Below are 18,910 nucleotides of genomic sequence, written 5' to 3' on the forward strand. Positions count from 1 at the left end.
AATCAGCTTCAGACAAGGTAAACGGATAAAAACATGCATCACGACTCTTATGTCAGCGCTTTATTTGCACTTAATGAACTTGTCACAAGAGCTTATTTATTTCAATGGGTAGAAGGAGGAGAAAAAACATGACACCACTGCTGCAGTGTATGGACACTTTATGACAAGTTAGATGCTGGAGGCGTAGTGATTGTTAATAATTTTATGTGGATGCATAATTCTCCATGGGAGCAAACACACACACAGCAGTGGCGGCTCACTAGCTGGTGATCAGATCTGGGTTTTTAGATACAGAAACAGACACACACCACTTTTCCTCCTGCTCACAGTGAGAAAGCCACAGACTGTCAAAGGCCAGATGCAGCTAAATTAGACAGTTAAAATTACATTAAAAGTTGAAAACTTACCTTTGTTGTTGTTGACACCAGGTCTTGCAACATTACCAGCTGCTCTCTGCCAAGGATGGAGTGGCAATGTATGCGGCTCCATGTGATGTCAAGGCATGGCTGCTGAATACGCTAATGAATCGGTATCGGTTGATACGCACACTCATATCGGTTGATACCGATACAGGAAAAAAAAATCGGAATAATCAGCCGAATATATTGGCTGGCTGATATATCCCTTGACATCTAGTTTTAACACATCGGCATGTTTTGAGTAGCATGTTCAAAGTTTTACCATTTCTTCTTAACAATATGCAAACAGTTGTAAAATATTTCTTCTTCATACAGAATAACTAACTCTAACTTGACTTTGAGGGTGGATTTGAGAATGAATAACCGCACGTGTTTGCACTGTCATGGATTGGCCAGATGTTAGTCCACTTTCACCCACTGAGTGCTAAAGCCAACCTACATACTCTACTTCAAAATCTTACCCTGAACATGTCAATTGAACTGATCATCCATCCTAGTTTCACGACAGGGGTATCCTTGACATATTACTCACCACAAAATCTACTTTTTTTTTTGCAGATTAACTGTATAAATAGGGTATAAGGGTGATTTTTTTATGTTATGGTACATTTAAAAAATGTTTTTTATGTGAACTTGATTAGTTCTGCAATATTTGTCTTAAAACTGCTTTAGTGCTGCCCTCTTAGGGTTTACCAGGGGCTAATGCAGTTGAGTTTTCCTTTTGATTCAAAACGGTACATGCTTTTGTCATCATGGCCCAGCGTTCGGGTGTAACAGTTTTATATCCGTCGCCCCTGTGGCAAGTCCAAATCAGGAGTTGAAAAAGCATGTGGTAGTGTATTAAATAAACCAATAACCAGCAAATGGTGGGAAATGGTGAGAACACAAAGACCATAAATAAAAACCATAACCTAACACCAAAGGATTAGACAGTCGATGACGCATCATGTATTTACTGTCATGAGTCGGTCTCCCTAAAAATAAAATATAGGACAGTATGAGTCAAAGTCGACATCCTGTTCACAAATTTGGAACTCACACAGACACACTGATTTTCTGTAATACACCCAAAGACAGCTGGGCAACTAGTCAAACTGTTTCAATATAACTTTTTATTTTTTGTCGTCGTGGAGCTGTTTGAGTGAGAAATTATCTGTTCAGTCCTCTACTGTGACATGTCCTCTGCATTGAAAGCGAAATATGGGAATAAAATTTATTAACATAGAAAATATCTTCACATTTGTTCAGTGCAACTATCTATGCAACCAATTCTGAAAGCACAGATGGCCTTTGTGGGCAAGGCTATGAGCTAAGTTGTTTTTTGTCATGTTCAAAAAGAAGACAAAACTGTGGTAACCACACCTTTGTTGTTTTAAAAATATATGCATTATATAGTTATGAATCTGCGATAGACCGCCGACCTGTCCAGGGTGTACCTTGCCTCTTGCCCATTGACAGTTGGAGATAGGCACCAGGCACCAGCACCCCTCGCGACCCCACAAGGGATAAGCGTGATGGAAAATGGATGGATATTTATGTATAAAAGATCAATCATAGAGCAATACACTTTGCTCCAATTTGTGCACATGTTTTGTCCATGCTCTTTGTTGTACTCCAGTGGATTCCTAATGCAGATACAAGCAATTTGCACCAGTTTTTGCAACAAATCAAGTTGGTTGTCTCATCAGCCACAGATACAACTGCTGATGGAGAAGTGGTCAAAAAAAGAAAACCCTTTTCTCATGGTGGGGTTCATTTTCACAAAATGATTGAAGCATTCCTCGTGTAACGCTTCAATCACATCTTCTTTAGAGTTCATTTATTTAGATGCTCGTCACTTCCTGGTTGCGGTAAGGCGTATTGTGCACTTCTTGTTTTCTACAGAACTACGGTCTGTTGCTCCAGACTCTCTCGCTTTTATCTTTAATCTCTTTGCTGTAACATCTGTTTCTAACACATAAGCACTTTTAAAACATTCTCTGTAGCTGCACATCGCTCTTGCTTTTTTGGTGTGGTAAAAAGGCACTAGCCTAGCTTTAGCCTAGCCTAGCTTTAGCTCCACAATGGCTTCCCCCCTTCCTCTCTGCTCCGCTTCTCCGTCTCTGTCTAAGTCTCCCTCCATCTCCTGCTCTCTGTGTCAGATGTTTAGCTATTCCTCTGCCTCCTTTAGTGATAATGGTTCTTGTAATAAATATAGTGTTTTTGTAGCTATGGAGGCGAGGGTGTCAGATTTGGAGAGCCGGCTCCGTGCTATGGAAAAACCAGCTGATAGCTGCCCCTTTGCTAGCGCGGAGCCACATAGAGTTACTTTACGTAGTGGTCCTCCAGAAGCACCCGAGCAGCCAGGTAACCAGGCCACTAAAGTTGGTGTTGCTTCAGTGTGTAAGTTTGCTAAAACAATGTCGGACTCCGTAATTTTCTCTGGTCCCCTGCCTGATCTGACCAGTGATGACATGTTTAGCCGCATGTCATCATTCAACTGCTGGTTGTCTATGTGGTGTCCTGAAAACGACGTGGGTGAAATTGATAACTGGCGAACTTTCTGAGGAAAACCTGGTCTCATCCGGAGAGACGGCATCCATCCCACTTTAGATGGTGCAGCTCTTCTTTCTTAACCTGACTCTAGCCATATGGATTTCGCTCCGCCTAGCTCCACTCACATCCATCTGGAACCTCTCCCATAGAGAGTGATTTCGCCAACCAATTTTATTGTCTACCCAATCAGGACGCAGGGCTGGAGTTTTATAGATGTGACGTAGTGGAGAAGCGACTGTGACATGAGACTGTTTTGATTCAGATAGCAATGGCGGCTCGCATCGAGGAAGCAAGCGTTAACATTGATGCTGCTATTTCTTCCGTGTTGTCCAATCTACCTAATATTGTTTCATTAAAAGAACATCAGAGAACGGCTCTAAAGGCTTTTGTTGGTGGAGACGATGTTTTTGCCCTTCTCCCGACCGTATTTGTCAAGTTTTGTTTTCCGTGGCAAGCCCGTGGCGGAGCGGTTAGCGTAAACCATATTAGGAGGCCTTTAGTCCTCAATGCGGTCGGCCCGGGATCGACTCCGATCCGCGGCGCTTTGCCGCCTGTCTTCCCCCCTCTTCCTGTCAGCTCACTGTCAATAAAACGTGTGCCACTAGACCCGCAAACACATTAAAAAAGTTTTGTTTTTTCCTGCGTCGCTCTCACAGCGTCACGGGTTAGCTACGGTGTGAGTGGTTGAAATAGCACGTCGATAAAGATGACTTATCCAATCATATGCAAGGATTTTTGATAAGGCCCAGCCTTCAAAAAAAGCAATTTCTATGGAGAGGTCCCAGATGGATGTGAGTGGAGCTAGGCGGAGCGAAATCCATATGGCTAGAGTCAGGTTACTTCTTTCTAGGAATCTGGCCGGATTTATAAGTTCTAAATGCTGACAACCCAGGGTCCAGACCAGGAAGCAGAGCCGTAGTTTAACACAGCTCTGTACAGCTTCTGTACTGTTACCCACCCATTACCCTATTGAGACGGTGTCTTTCCCACGGCCAAAACTTAACAGATCAAAAACTGATCTAAAAGGAACAAATCATAAAAATCTAATAAAAATCAATACAGCTCACCTTGAACCAAAAAAATAAAACAATTAAATGTGGTCTATTAAATATAAGGTCTCTCCCTCCAAAGACTTTGTTAGTTAATGAATTGATTTCTGATAAACAGATTGATTTGTTTTGTCTCACAGAAACCTGGCTACAAGAGGACTACGTTAGTATAAATGAGTCAACTCCCTCCAATTATTAAAATTTCCACATTCCCAGTTCTGTGGGAAGAGGAGGAGGAGTGGCAACCATCTTTCAGTCTGATTTATTAATTAGTCCCAGGCCAATTAATAACTACAGTTCTTTTGAACATTTAACTCTCAGTTTCCCTCATCCAAATTGCAAAGCAATAAGACTTCTTCTGTTTGTTGTTTTGTATCGTCCACCAGGCCCTTGCACTCAGTTTTTGGATCAGTTGTCAGACTTCTTATCTGATTTGGTGATAAACACTGACAAGGTTATTATAGTGCGGGATTTCAACATTCATGTTAACACAGAATGTGATAACCTTAGCCTAGCCTTTAAAACTATCCTAGATTCAATTGGTGTTGCTCAAAATGTGCATAAACCGACGCACTCTTGGCTCCAAACTTTAAACGTTGTGCTAACATATGGCATTGATTGTGAATAATTAACAGTATTTCCTCACAACCCTGTCCTTAAGAAACCATCTCTTGATCAAGATGAGTTAGTAAATTACAGACCTATATCTAATCTTCTTTTCTTATCTAAAATTCTTGAGAAAGTGGTTGCTAATCAATTTTTTGAACATTTAACAAAGTAATGACCTACTTGAGGAGTTTCAGTCAGGCTTCAGAGCTCATCATAGCACTGAAACAGCTCTGGTGAAGGTCACTAATGATATTCTCATGGCCTCAGATAATGGACTTGTGTCTATACTTGTCCTTATTGATCTCAATGCTGCATTTGACACAGTTGATCACAATATTCTCCTACAAACACTTGAGCATACTGTAGGGATTAAGGGGAAAGCATTAGGCTGGTTTAAATCTTATCCGTCGGACAGATTCCAGTTTGTTCATGTTAATAATAAATCTTCCTCAAACTCTAGGGTCACCTGCGGAGTACCACAGGGTTCAGTCCTTGGACCAATTCTCTTTACTATATATATATACTCCCAAATGGGAAAATTATCAGACAGCAGGGGATTAATTTCCACTGATATGCTGATGACACTCACCTATATTTATCCATAAATCCTAATGAATCCAGTCAGTTACTTTGACTGCAGTCATGTCTTGATGACATCAAAAGCTAAATTTCCTGCACTTAAATTCTGACAAGACAGAAGTTGTAATCTTTGGAGCAGAGTCCTCAAAAAATAAACTTCTTAATCAATCACTTAATCTGGATGGCATTAACTTGGCCTCTGGTAATAAAGTAAAAAATCTTGGTGTTATTTTCGACCAAGACATGTCATTTAAATCCCATATTAAACAGATTTCCAGAGTTTCCTTTTTTCACCTCAGGAATATCGCCAAAATTAGAAACATTCTGTCCAGGGGTGATGCTGAAAAACTAGTCAATGCATTTGTTACTTCAAGGCTGGACTATTGCAATTCTTTACTATCAGGAAGTCCACAAAATGCAGTTCAAAGTCTTCAGCTGATCCAAAATGCTGCGGCAAGAGTTCTGATGAAAATCAACAAGAGGGATCATATTTCTCTTATTTTCAGCTTCCCTTCATTGACTTCCTGTTAAATCGAGAATAGAATTTAAAATTCTTCTTCTAACGTATAAAGCCCTTAATAATCAAGCTCCATCATATATCAGAGCTCTGATTACCCCGTATATTCCTAACAGAGCACTTTGCTCTCAGACTGCAGGTCTGCTGGTGGTTCCTAGAGTCTCTAAAAGTAGAATGGGAGGCAGATCCTTTAGCTATCAGGCTCCTCTCCTGTGGAACCAACTCCCAGTTTTGGTCCGTGAGGCAGACACCCTGTCTACTTTTAAGACTAGGCTTAAAACTTTCCTTTTTGACAAAGCTTATAGTTAGAGTGGCTCATGTTACCCTGAGCTACCTCTATAGTTGTGCTGCTATAGGCTTAGGCTACTGGACGACATCAGGGCCTATTTCTCTCACTCTACTGATTTCTACTGTTCTCCAGTCTACTGTTCTCCAGTTTTGCATTGAAATGACTGTTGTCATTTCAGCTTTTAACTTTTTGCTCTCTCTTTTTTCTTCATAGTAGGTACACCTGGTCTGGCGTTCTGTTAACTGAGACATCATCCAGGGAAGACAGATCACCTGCTATTACCATCTAATGTAGAACAGATTACTGGATCAATGTGTGCTTTTGTGCTTTTTGTCTGTCTCCTTGTGTCTCTGCTCTGTCTTCTGTAACCCCCAGTCGGTTGAGGCAGAAGATCGTTCATACTGAGCCTGGTTCTGCTGGAGGTTTTCCTTCCCGTTAATGGGAAGTTTTTCTTTCCGCTGTCGCTCCATGCTTGCTTAGTATGAGGGATTGCTGCAAAGCCATGAACAATGCAGACGACTCTCCCTGTAACTCTACACTTCTCCAGGAGTGAATGCTGCTTGTCGGGACTTTGAAGCAATCAACTGGTTCCCTTATATAAGAAATGTTTGACCAATCTGTATAATTTGACTTTGTAAAGTGTCGAGAGATGACATGTTTCATGAATTGGTGCTATATAAATGAAATTGAATATGAAGCATGATCTGTTGTGGCTCCACAAAGAAGGCTTCCGCTCTGACTGAGAAAATAGCATCAACAGCTTTTTAAACAAAATGTGGACAATTTCCTGTAAGTCATTTGCAAAACCGTCAAGCACAACTCAGAGGATCAGTTATATCTTCGGTGTCTTGCTCGCTGTATTTTTAAAATTATATACAAAAATGCTGGATTTTTTTTCAGAATGTACAGAATGAATGTAAAAATTGGCAGAAGATTTCCTTTAATTGCATACATGGTACCCTATTTAAATATGAACAATCTCCATCAGGCCAGATAGATGTGTGCTTGGAAGAAATATATCTTCCATTTAGTGCCATTTGGGAATAAGCCACTTAAACACAATGTGAGCTTACCCCTGAGTTGAAATCTTATTGGTCACATTTGAGATTCAGCGCCTTTCAGTTGTATTCATATTCCTTGTACTTTTCCTTTTTGTTCTGATAAAAACAGCAACTATGTAGGTTATGGAAATGTTTTGTAGTAGACCAACACAAATTAGAGAATATTTGTGTCATGATTTGTCTTAGGATGAACCCGGACACAGCACGCACACACAGAGCAAGTTCTTTAAAGTGAGTTTGTTGAACATTGTTGATGATGACGAGAGAAACCAGAGTCTTTTAACTGACGGAGATGTAGGGTGCAGAAGCTGGCCGACAGGAGGAGTGCGGAGGGACTGACCATAAAAGAGCACTGGAGCCGATGACTTGAGACCAGGACGGTACACTTGAGACCAGGACGAAGACAGGAGGTGAGAACTTGAGACCAGGGCGGCTCACCAGGTGTGGAGGACGTGAGACCAAGACGGAACCAAGCAGCCGAGAAATTGAAACCAGGACTGAGCACGAGCCGAAGACAGACCACAGCGGAACACCGGAAACAGCGAAACCAAACTGCGGGCTGAGTTGGAATGGAGTCTCTGGCTGTGACTTAGCTGGAACAGTGCTTCAGGCTGAGGCTGGGCTGGAAAAAGGTCTCTGGCCGAGGGTGAGCTGAAACAGCGCTGAAGCAGAGTCTCTGGCAGTGACTGAACAAAAATAAAGCTGAAGAAAAGTCTTGTGGCTGACTGAACAAAAAAACTGAGTTGACACAGGATAGGGACTGAAACGGAGCAGGAGTTGAACACTACGGACCGGCAACGAGAACAGAATGAGGTGAGTATATATAGAGGTGAACACAGGTGGCAACAGATCAGTGATAATTGCAACCTGACAGGTGGAACCAATCAGGCTGCTCAGGGAAGAGAGAGAGGAAAGGAGGCTCAGCATGCAGCCTATAAGCTGCATCCTGACAATTTGTGAAATAGATGGAAAAAGATGAATGGCATTTAAAGAAAAAAGAAAGAAAGAAAAAAGATATATCCAAATCTTAAATGTTTTATTAAGTCTCATGGGAACTCATTAATAGAAACAATAATTAATGGAAACTAAGGCTTCAAAATATCAGTATGTATGTAATCAAGCCACATAAGGTCTTTCACTTAGTGAATTGAGTAACTAAAATAAATACACTGTTCAATTAACATTCTGATTTATTGAATGGGTATGTATAAGACGTAACAAATATAATGTAAAAAGCTTAACTTAAACAATAATGTGGTAAAACAGTGACATTAACCATCTGAAGTCAGAATGAAAGATAGCCGTCTCTTTGTTCTGAATAGAGACCATTGACCATTTAAGTGAGATGGCTAATCCTGGAAAAGAGACTGCATTCTTGATATAACTGGAAACTGCACAGGAGGAAATGATGACTGTAGAAACAACCTTAAATATGATCTGCTCAAAAGATGAGAACTTCTGATACTAATGATGTCAACTGATCTTAGGAGGAAGTGGAGGATAGTCAAGGCCTTGTGTTGAAATAGTTGCAAATTATTTAAAGATAGTATAACGTGGAAATCAGAAAAAAAAAAAACTAAACACATTTATTGCATCAAAAAAAATCTGTTACATTTGTCTAGTTTGCGTATTTGCATAACTAGTCTTATTTAAAGCACTTGCCTGAGTCTCTCGGAACTTAAAGGCATCATCAAGGTTTCTATTTTATTTCACAAAAAAATTATTAATCCCAATAAAAAATACAGCTTGGTGATGAGGTTTACAAAATCCTTCGTATTTGAACAAGCATATTGAAGAAAAAGATGGCAAAATCTGTTTAGCTGTGTTTGGGCTGAGGCCCAGCAGAGGGCGGTAGAAGTGAACACTGTGTCCACAGAGATCGTCAAGCATTCTAATAGGACTGAATGGGTTAACAGAATTAAAAAGTTTATTTCATAGAATCGTTATTAAAAATACTGAATTACAAAACAAAAACACAGAGGTAAAATACAAATATTTTAACAAAAGGTAACAGTTTTCCCTATATGTGACTGAAGGCACTGACAGATATTTGATTTTTCAAAAGTACAAAACTGTAAATAAGTCTCCTAAGAATTAACTAGCTTTAAAAAACATATTCACAGAAGTCGTGGGTGCATTAAAAAAAGCACAGTCAGGAGAAAACAAATCATTTTATATCTGACACAATAACAATAAGATTTGCAGCTTTTTATAAGCTAATACTTTCTCATATGTGAAATATAAATCCTAACCCTAGTTAGGTTAACTTTCATAAGTATGTAAGAATACAAACAAAATGATATAAAAGCAAAACCAATACTCTTTATAGATAATGAAATAAATAAACAGGGATGATCATTAGTGCTTTCCTTCTCTTTTTCTTACCTTGAAGGTTTCATAGTCCCACAGTGATAAGGTAGTTTCCTGACTAGTGCTGTTACTATTTGGTTACCCAGTTTCCCAAAAATAACAGAGTCATCCTCAACTCCCCACCAATCAAAAGGTATCCGTTTTTTTCAATGTTGATGTTTAGCTGCATAAAACACTTATCATTATGCATTGAAAGAAAGTTAGCTCAGGTCTGTCCACAGTACATGCATTTTCGATTTATTTTGCTTCGATAACGCAGGGTTGGGGTGTCCATGTTGTACATAGAACGGAGATGCTGATAATTGGACTAGAAATAGTATTGCGCTTTAAAAGGCTTATTTAAGCAAAAAAAAAAGGAGAGTGGTAATAGCAGGCTAGAGTCTACGGTGATGGCAGGCAGACAGTTCAAAGGGCGAAACAGGAAGCCAAAATATAATCCAGGATCGTGATCAGAATCGAAAGCCGATGAAGTATCCAGTGTGGGCAGGCAAGCAGGGAACCCACACAAGAAAACAGGTCAGGCAGGCGGCGCACACAAGCACTGGTGTGCAGCTCACACATGGCGATGAGATGATATCTACAAAAACTAACTACACACATCCGAGTGCATAACTAAGGCTCACATGGCGTGCAAACATTGTCAGGCCGACAGGTGTTGTTTTCATAAAAGAACAGGTTTTCTTTGCGGAGAGCTGTGTTATAGTGTCTGTTCAGTGTAGAAATTTCAGGTCTGATCAATCCAAGTAGTTTTGGCGTTAAGCTAGAGTGGTTCAAACGCTGTCATGTTGCACTGAAAATGGTTAACAAGCCCATATGCTCTGAAGGCGATACCAAGTGCTGCGTATGGCTAGTCGCAGTTCTCACAGTGATTCATATCTTGCCTGTCACTCCATCTCTGGACCCAAAATGCTGTAGCGAGTGGTGTCGGGCCTCTCGTCTCACCACTGATGATATTTAAAGTTGTACTAACAGGTGGAACCACTGGAGGTCCAAGGTGAAGTTTATTTCAATTAATGGAAGGGAGCAGCACAGAGTATAGTAAACAGCCAACCCCCCCCCCCCCCCCTCCACCTCCTCCTGATACAAACCAAAACCAATGACTAAAGCGCATGACAGTCCAGGGTGTATTTAAATCAACATTTTTAAATTAAAAGCATTTCTTTGGAACACAGGGCAAAAAATAATGAAAAAATAAAACGAAATGTTGCTTCTACTAATTATTAATTTTAACATGTTTTTTAACATTATTGTTTTCTTAATGAATCCTCACATTTGATGATAGATTGACTGAAAGGGTGTCCTATAAGTACCTGGGCATATGGACTGATGAAAAGCTCATATTTAATGTACATGTCACAAATTTTGTCAAGAAACCTGAATCAAAACTTTTTTAGTTGAGAAATTAATCATGTTTTACATGCTTGTGGAAACCACCTTTATGTTATAGGTGTTTCTGTATATACAGCCATGCAGTATCTTCTACTTTAAAAATGCTTGATACGGCTTATCTCAAACTCACCACAGCATCCGTTATGATTTGGTAGGCTGAATATCATTAAGTCCTTGTAAGCATTGCAACAGTCTCTGTTTGTCTTTAAAGCTTTGCTGCATGAACTCCAACAGTATCTCAGCTCCCTTCTGTCTATTAGCTCTAGCAACTACTATTTGCGTTTCTCACAGTCGTTGCTTTTAAGTTTCCCCCAGATTTCAAGACTCCTTGGTAAAACAGCATCATCTCTTAAATTATAACATTCACATTCATGATGGATTTAGAAAATGAAATTGAAAATGCTTGTTTTATTGTCAGTTCGCTCCATTCTAATTCCAATTCTAACCATTTATTACATTTTTATTGTGTTATTGTATTGTTTATGATTACATGTCTATTTTTTAATGGCTGCTACCTTGACTGGGCCTCCTTTGTAAAAGAGATATGAATCTCAATGAGACTTCCTGGTTAAATTAAGGTAAATAGTAAAATATATATATATAAAATGTATGCTTCCCAGCAAAAAAAAAAAAAAAAAAAAAAGAAAAGAAAAGAAAAAAAGAAAACTAAAAAAGAATAAGAAAAAAAAAATCAAGCCATGACCATACCATGTGGGATGTCAAAATTTGTTTGCACACACAGGCAATTTAGAAAGACCGATCAACCTAACAGTCACATTTTTTGGACTATGGGAGAAACCAGAGTATCCAGAGAGAGTCCATGCCTGTACATGCACAGAGTTATGTGCAGGTGTGAGACTGCAGGATTTGAACCCAAGACCTTGTTGCTATGACTCAACAGTGCTACAGAGCTCTGCTGGTCTTTATAGTTTCTTTTGATCACAACAGACTTGATGTGTGTTTACAAACACATGTGTGTGTATTTTTTTGTATTCTTGTAGCTATTTATATGAGATTTTATAATTTTATCAGACAAAATGATGTCTAACTTGATCTTAATTTGTAACGTTCCCCCATAGACGCCTTTGTTTGCTTGCTGATTTTTTACCTGACTAAATAGCCCCATCTAGAGGTGTTAACAGCTCTTTAAGTTTGCTTTGGGATCAGTTATTTCGTATGATAGGTGATGTGCATGTAATCAACTAGCTACATAGATCAAGTGAGTAACAATGCATCAGTAATTCACAGATTTTCCACTCAAGTGGTGATGAATCATCAACACTTATTTGACGTAATCAGCAAAACTACATTTAGCACCAGTACACAAGTGCTGAAAAAAAAATGACAATGTTGACATCTGAATCAACCTTTTATGCAGAGGTCTGCAATGTTTATTATGCCACAAATACCACAGTAACAAAATCACAAGTTTTTTTAATGCCAATGCATCCAATACATCCAATACATACAGGAATGGGGCAAATCCAAAATCTGGAAATTTAAGCGTCCACCAAACAGCATTATATATTTTTAATGTGTTTTAGAAAAGGTGATGAAGTATTTACTGCAACATGTAGTAGGTTTTACACCACCAGTTAGCTGAATTTGTGTCTAAGAGACTAGGGATGATGTAACATGAATGGCGGCTGAAATTTACTCTTTAAGAGAAAAATACGATTCAGGTAAAGTGTTAATATTACTTTGCTGACCTGAACTGTGGTAAAAACTGAATGTAACTGCACACTTTGTTCTAGTTTACAGGTGATGTGGACCCACACTTGACCATTATAGGCAGTATCATGTGCTAAGTACCAAGTTTCTGTTCTTCAATTCCAAAAAGAAGAGGAAGCTGGTAAAAAAAACTTGCTGTTTTTCTTTGGTTGAGCAAAATGTTGCATACATTTGGTTCTTTTTTTCAGATTTTATGGCCCGACATCTTTCACAGTAGGAAATTGCATGAAGTTTGATGACGTTTGTAACATAAAATTAAACTACACAAGGAGTGGAGATTACATTCTGAGACGTTGTAAAACAATATTAAAAGCAAAGAAGAAGAAATGGTTGGGTAATAAAAAGCTATTCGATATACTGTACAGTAGCATTTACATTGTACAGGTAAAGTTTTTGTGAAAGCCTCACACATCAACGTCAGAGACCGACTTGTCTTTGCTTTGAATAGTGACCATTGAGTTTGTGTAGGTGTAAGAGCGGGACACCTCCTCCTGGAAGGCGTTCTCCAGCACCTTCAGGATGGATTTGCGGACTTTATCCTTGAAGTCCTGACCCATGAACACGTACAGCAGTGGGTTCAGGCAGCTGTTGAGAAAGGCCAGGCTCGTGGCGATCGGGCTTCCGATTATGAGGATGTGGCTCATCGTCAAGCTTGAGTGATTTCTCATGTGGCTCACCATCTCAATCAGGCCCAGAATGTGATAGGGAGCCCAGCACAGGAAAAACGTGACGATGATGGCAGCAATTATCTTGAAAGGACGACTTGACTGGCTGGCCAGCGTGCGGTTTCGTCTGAGGTGGTGGATTATGATGGCGTAGCAGGAGACGATGATGGTGAAGGGGATGACGAAGCCTAGGAGAAAGCGTGTAATGGTCATGGCCTTGTGGCGGAAAAGGTGCAGCGCAGCCATAGATTGACTTTTACTGTCGTCAGACAGACCAAAGTTGTTGAAGCAGTTGATGATCTTCTTATCCTCATACGATGGCCTCGTGTCCCTGAAGACAAAATATGGAGTGCTGAGGATTAAAGCCAACGCCCAGACGCACAGACTGATGCAGGAGGCTTTCCGTGTGTTCCTGTGGTTCTGAGCCCAGACGGGCCACACAACAGACACGCATCTGTCCACGCTGATCACCACCAGAATGTAGACGCTGGCAAACAGGTTCAGAAAGCTGATGGTGGTGTTCAGCTTGCACATGAACTTGCCAAACGGCCAGTGAAAGTCCATGGCTGTGTACGTCACGCTCAGAGGCAGGAATGCTGTGAAGAGGAAGTCAGCCATGGCCAGGTTAAGGAACCAAACTGTGTTGACCGTTTTCTTCATCTTGAAGCCGGTCACCCAGATAACCACTCCATTCCCGAGCACGCCCAGCACGAAGGCCAGAGAGTAGACGATGAGGGACATGATGTTGAGGGACTGCCTCAGCTTAGTGGGCTCATCTTTGTAGCTATGATCATCCTTGTATTCGTAATCATCGTACAAGGAGTAATTGTATTCTGTGTCATTGCTGTAATAGTAAAAAGCAGTCGCCATATCCGTCATTGTTGAAAAACCTGCAAGAAATGACAAGATGTTAGAACGATTTGAAGGAACAAACTGAAAAGCCGCTAACTTTCATGCCTCTGGCAGATTCAGCTGAATGACTTTATTGTGAAAAGCAAAGCATTAAAAAGCATGATATGTCCTCTTTAAACAAGATCTGTCTGACAAAATGACATAGGCCACAAAATCTTAAAAGCAAAACATCAAGCCAGATTACATATCTTCCAGTACCACTGAGGTACAAAATCATTTAAACCATCATGGAAAGGGTTAAAAGCCATTTCTGTATAAAGCTTTGGGACTCCAGAGTACCACAGTGAGAGAAATGGAAAAGTGGTGAACCTTTCCATGAATAAAAACCTACAAAAATTACTCCAACAGCACCACAAAAACTAATTTTGGAGGTCACAAAAATACTGAGAACAACATTTTTGTTGCCTGACTTGGCTCAGTTAAGGTCAGTGCTCATTATTCAACAATAATAGTGTGGTCAAAATGAAAATCATAGAGTTACCAAGCGAAAAACTACTGTTCAGCATAAGACAATGCCACTTTTTCTCATATTCAAAGAAAAATGTCCTAAAATATTCTGAGAACTGTGTGTCATGTTTTGTGTGAAGCAAAACTAATTAACACGGTGTTAGTGTGATATCTTGGGAGCAGGCAATTTATTAAAAACAACAATTTAAATCAAATAGCTGTTCATCAGTAGACTAGATATATCGATAAAAGTGAGGAAAATTTGAATGTCGAATTGAGAGTTTTTTCCATTTGATCAGCCAGCAACAGACACAGACGGTAAATATATGCCTATTAAACCAAATATAGTCAAAATATGTCTGTCGTCTAGATTTATCCTGTATTTTCTTTTGAAGATATAGAAATGTGCAGAGATAAACCCCACCCTCATTTTTTTTTATCTAAGATACTCTGTCTGCATTATAAAACACAGCAAAATTATACATTCAAGGGACTGCAAATAAATGTATTATATTTACTCTGCACTGGAAGTAGAACTGTAACTAATACTAACAGCATTTCAAATATTAAATTCAAATTTCAACAAATGTACAATTGAGTTGTAGTTGCTCTGTGTAGCCCATTTAATGTAATTTATTTTTAACATTCCAAACACATTTCTTACATCATATATCTGAAGTGTAGATAACAGCTTCTCCTTACCTACATCTTCTCAGACAACTAATAATTTCCCTAACAATAGGGAGTTGTCAGTGTTTAAATGTGCAGTAAATCTTAATACACAAGCAGCATGGAGGACCCAACATTGTACTTTGAGTAAGATTGGTGACACCAAGACTGAATTGTTACATGAGTAGTTGTCCATTTCATCTTTACACTGTGAACTCATGTTCACAGTGTAAAGATGCGTCTGCCCTGGGCCCTTTAGAGACCGTTGGCCCCTAGGCAATTGCCCAGTTACCCATGTGGTTAATCCGGCCAAGGACTAACCACATGGGCACATGGGCAATCCGGCCAATTACTGATGCTCTGTTCCGCTTTGAGCAGTCACTCCGTTGTTGCGTTCAAAAGCTGGTTCAAAGCGAGAGTAAAAGGGGAACTGATCCTGATGAGCAGAAACTTCTGTTCTCCGCTGCACCCGCACTGCAATCAGGGTTCCCACGGATAACGGCTCTGCGGGCTTTAATGAGCACTCACAGTTAATGCTTCATCATTCTAGGTAAATACAAAAACTCAGTCTGCAAGAATAGTCTTTTTTTGTCAGTAAAAAAAGTCATCTGACACATTCCATCTATTTATCCAATATTTTTTTCTGCAGGCTTTATGAGCACTCACAGGTAAATACTAAAACTCAGTCTGCAAGAATAGTCTTTTTTCTTGTTAAATAAAAAAAGCAATCTGACACATTCCATCTATTTATCTGATATTTTAATTGAGATAATGTATTCTAATTGACCGTCCTGCTTTTAATCTAAAACAAACAAAAAACAAAAACGAGTTTTAAGCTTCCTACCTTGTCTTGTCCAGATCAGTCAGATGTGTTCAGCTTCCCAGACAGCTCTGACTGGCTGCTTAAGGGGAAACGTGGAGCTCAGGTCTCTGACACCCCTGAAGTGTTTGACATCACATCGGGGCGGGATGTCTCGCAGCAGGCAGCTCACCATCTGGTGAGCAGGGAAACTTTTGCAGTGTTTACGCTTTGCAAAAGTGCATCTGTGAAGTTTCTTTTTTAAAAGAAGCCCACATCACAGATATCCCAATCAATGAAGCCTTTTTATTGTATCATATTGTTGTATTTTATACTTTATGAAGTGGAAGGAAAAAGAGACCGAGTTCATTATTTAGCTTTAGAAATAAAAATCTAGTAAAAATCTAAAACCGCGGCGTTCATTTGTGTCCATCCCCCCTGAGTCAATGTTTTGTTTAATCACTCTCTTAGGCAGTTAAACTTGCATCTCAATTACTAAAATTCCACCCAAATGTTTATCTACCATCAAGATTCAGTTCAAAAAGTCAAACTCATTTATCATATACATATGTAAAATAAGTCTATTTCAGATGTGTATTGTTTCTGTTCATTTACACTTTACGATTATGGCTGTAATGGAAAACAAAATTCAGTTTCTCAGAAAATTACCAAACATACAAATAAAAACCACTTATAATATGGACTTTCATGTATTGCCTTATACAGTCACAATGAAGCCTTGACAGCCACAAACTGTTAACAGAAGCTGGCTATTCACAGCCAGCTGAATCCTTTATGGAAAACTGAGTGGAAGGAAAAACTGTGGTTGAAAAAGGTGCACGAGCAGCAGGGATAGTCACAGCATTGAGAGAATTGGGATGTGAAGCTTTTCCAAAAACATTGGCTACAACTGTCCTTGTGTTAAACTTCTACTTAAATAGTAGTGTCTCGTCTAAGCTAATGCATATAGAAAAGGACAGAAGTAGTGCTCAACAGAGCAAAGTATGCATTTTAGTTGAAAGTCAAATAGTCCAATATGAAGTTTCCCAAATCAGTGATGTTTTAATAAGTTATGTTATCTGCTAGTGTGCAATTCAAAGTCAGGACAGCCACCTACCAGGGAATTTTGGAGATACTGATTTCATCTTCCTGGAGGAATAGTTCTCTGCCCACAGTGCCAACGGGGGACAAAGATGCAGACGAGCTGAAGGCATCCATCAAAGCAACCAGGGTTTCTTTAACACCACAGCAGATTCACAGGCTAATGGCCTCCATGTCACGATGCACTGATGCAGTAATTTATGCAAAAGAAGCTCCAGCTAAGTAAATTCAATTCAATGAAATTTTATTTAAGTCTAGAAGAGCAGCATCACTCCTCCTGAACAAGAGCGCAGCCACAGTGGAGAATCGTCTGCATTGTCGATGGCTTTGCAGCAATCCCTCATACTGAGCATGCATGTATTGACTGTGGAGAGGAGAACTCCCCTTTAAGAAAAAACTTCCAGCAGAACCAGGCTTGTCAACGGCCACCTGTTTTGAACGACTAGGGGTTGGAGAAGACAGAGTAGAGACACAAAAAAGAATAGAAGCACACATTGATCCAGCATCATTTCTATGTTAGAGGGTAATGGGTTAAACCTAACCCTAACCCTAACCACCCCCCCCCCCCCCCCCCCGGATGATGTTACAGCTAACAGAATGTCAAACCGTACCAAGAAGAGAAAAAAACGACAGAGAGAACACAATGTTAAACCCTTGAAATAACAGCAAATAATGCAAACTGGAGAACAGCAGGAGAACTCAACGGAGTATGAAAAATAGATCTTGATGTCCTCCAGCAGCCTAAGCCTATAGCAGCATATCTACAGAGATAGCTCAGGATAACCCAAACAACTGTAACTAGAAGCTTTATCAAAAAGGAGAGTTTTTAGCCTGGTCTTAAAAGTAGACAGGGTGTCTGCCTCACGGACTAAAACTGGAAGTTGGTTCCAAACGAGATTAACCTGTGCCTGTATTCACAAAGATTCTCAGAGTCCTCTCATTGAGCTTCTATCTTAGTCTAAAAATGTCTACCACGGAGTTTTAGCTTAAAAGTGATTCAGATCGCTGCATACACTGTATGATATTTTTAATAGTTGTACTCAGGTACAGCTCAGACTGTACGACGAAACCACGGGGTTTAAAAGTTCACAGCTAACGACATCTGTTCTTACACTGTACGGCCCGATGCTCTGAGGAGATCTGACTGCTCACACTGTACATCCAAAAACCACACGTCGGACTAGACCCGTAGAGAGATGCCGCTTGCCCCTTCGGAAGCCAAATGTAAACAGTAGTAGAAGAAAAAGACGGAAGTGTCAATGTTCACTGTTAAATATTAGGCTCACTAGAACAAAACACTCTGCCTTGGAAATTCCACGAGTTGCTCCTGCGTAGTTTGAGTCCATGTCACACGTACTGCCACCACGCTTCCCTCCACTCCTATGTTTTCATCTGAGAAGAAGAAGAAGAATTCCCTTGTTTGCACATGCTCAGCGCGCGAGGTTAGGAGAAATCGGCACGTAGACGCTCGTAGCTCTGCTTCAATAGAAGGATGCGCTCATGATCACCTCACGAGGGCCAACTGGATTTCAAACATGTTTGATTTTTATCCAACCGTACGATCCCTGATCAGGAAGTGGTCATGAGAGGCTAATCACCCCTTGTTACCCCCTGTATTCTACACGATGCAGGACGCACGATTAAGCTGAAACTTGGCCCGATCCAAAAAAATTCTCGCACCACTGAAGAATCAGCCCAAAAAGGGCAAAAAGCGGCACAGTGTATGCCCAGCTTTAATAAGGAGAACACAGAAATCTTTATCTTAGTGA

The 18,910-nt window shown here is 40.0% G+C and overlaps 1 protein-coding gene across 1 annotated transcript; it reads right to left on the reverse strand.

The window, feature by feature from the left end:
- Positions 1–12,185: 12,185 nt before the first annotated feature.
- LOC105932666 (chemokine-like receptor 1) lies at positions 12,186–16,581 on the reverse strand. The gene is made up of 2 exons (XM_012871915.3): positions 16,086–16,581; positions 12,186–14,103 (listed from the first exon to the last, which is right to left on the reverse strand). The coding sequence occupies exon 2, from the start codon at positions 14,090–14,092 to the stop codon at positions 12,953–12,955; it is 1,140 nt and encodes a 379-aa protein (XP_012727369.2). The 5' UTR covers positions 14,093–14,103; positions 16,086–16,581; the 3' UTR covers positions 12,186–12,952.
- Between the last annotated feature and the right edge of the window lie 2,329 nt (positions 16,582–18,910).

This window comes from Fundulus heteroclitus, chromosome 3, assembly GCF_011125445.2.
Source record: "Fundulus heteroclitus isolate FHET01 chromosome 3, MU-UCD_Fhet_4.1, whole genome shotgun sequence".
Classification (NCBI taxonomy): Eukaryota; Metazoa; Chordata; class Actinopteri; order Cyprinodontiformes; family Fundulidae; genus Fundulus; species Fundulus heteroclitus.

Bases quoted from the DNA above. Each gene is read 5' to 3' on its own strand.
- LOC105932666 (XM_012871915.3), bottom strand. From the start codon at position 14,092: ATGACGGATATGGCGACTGCTTTTTACTATTACAGCAATGACACAGAA.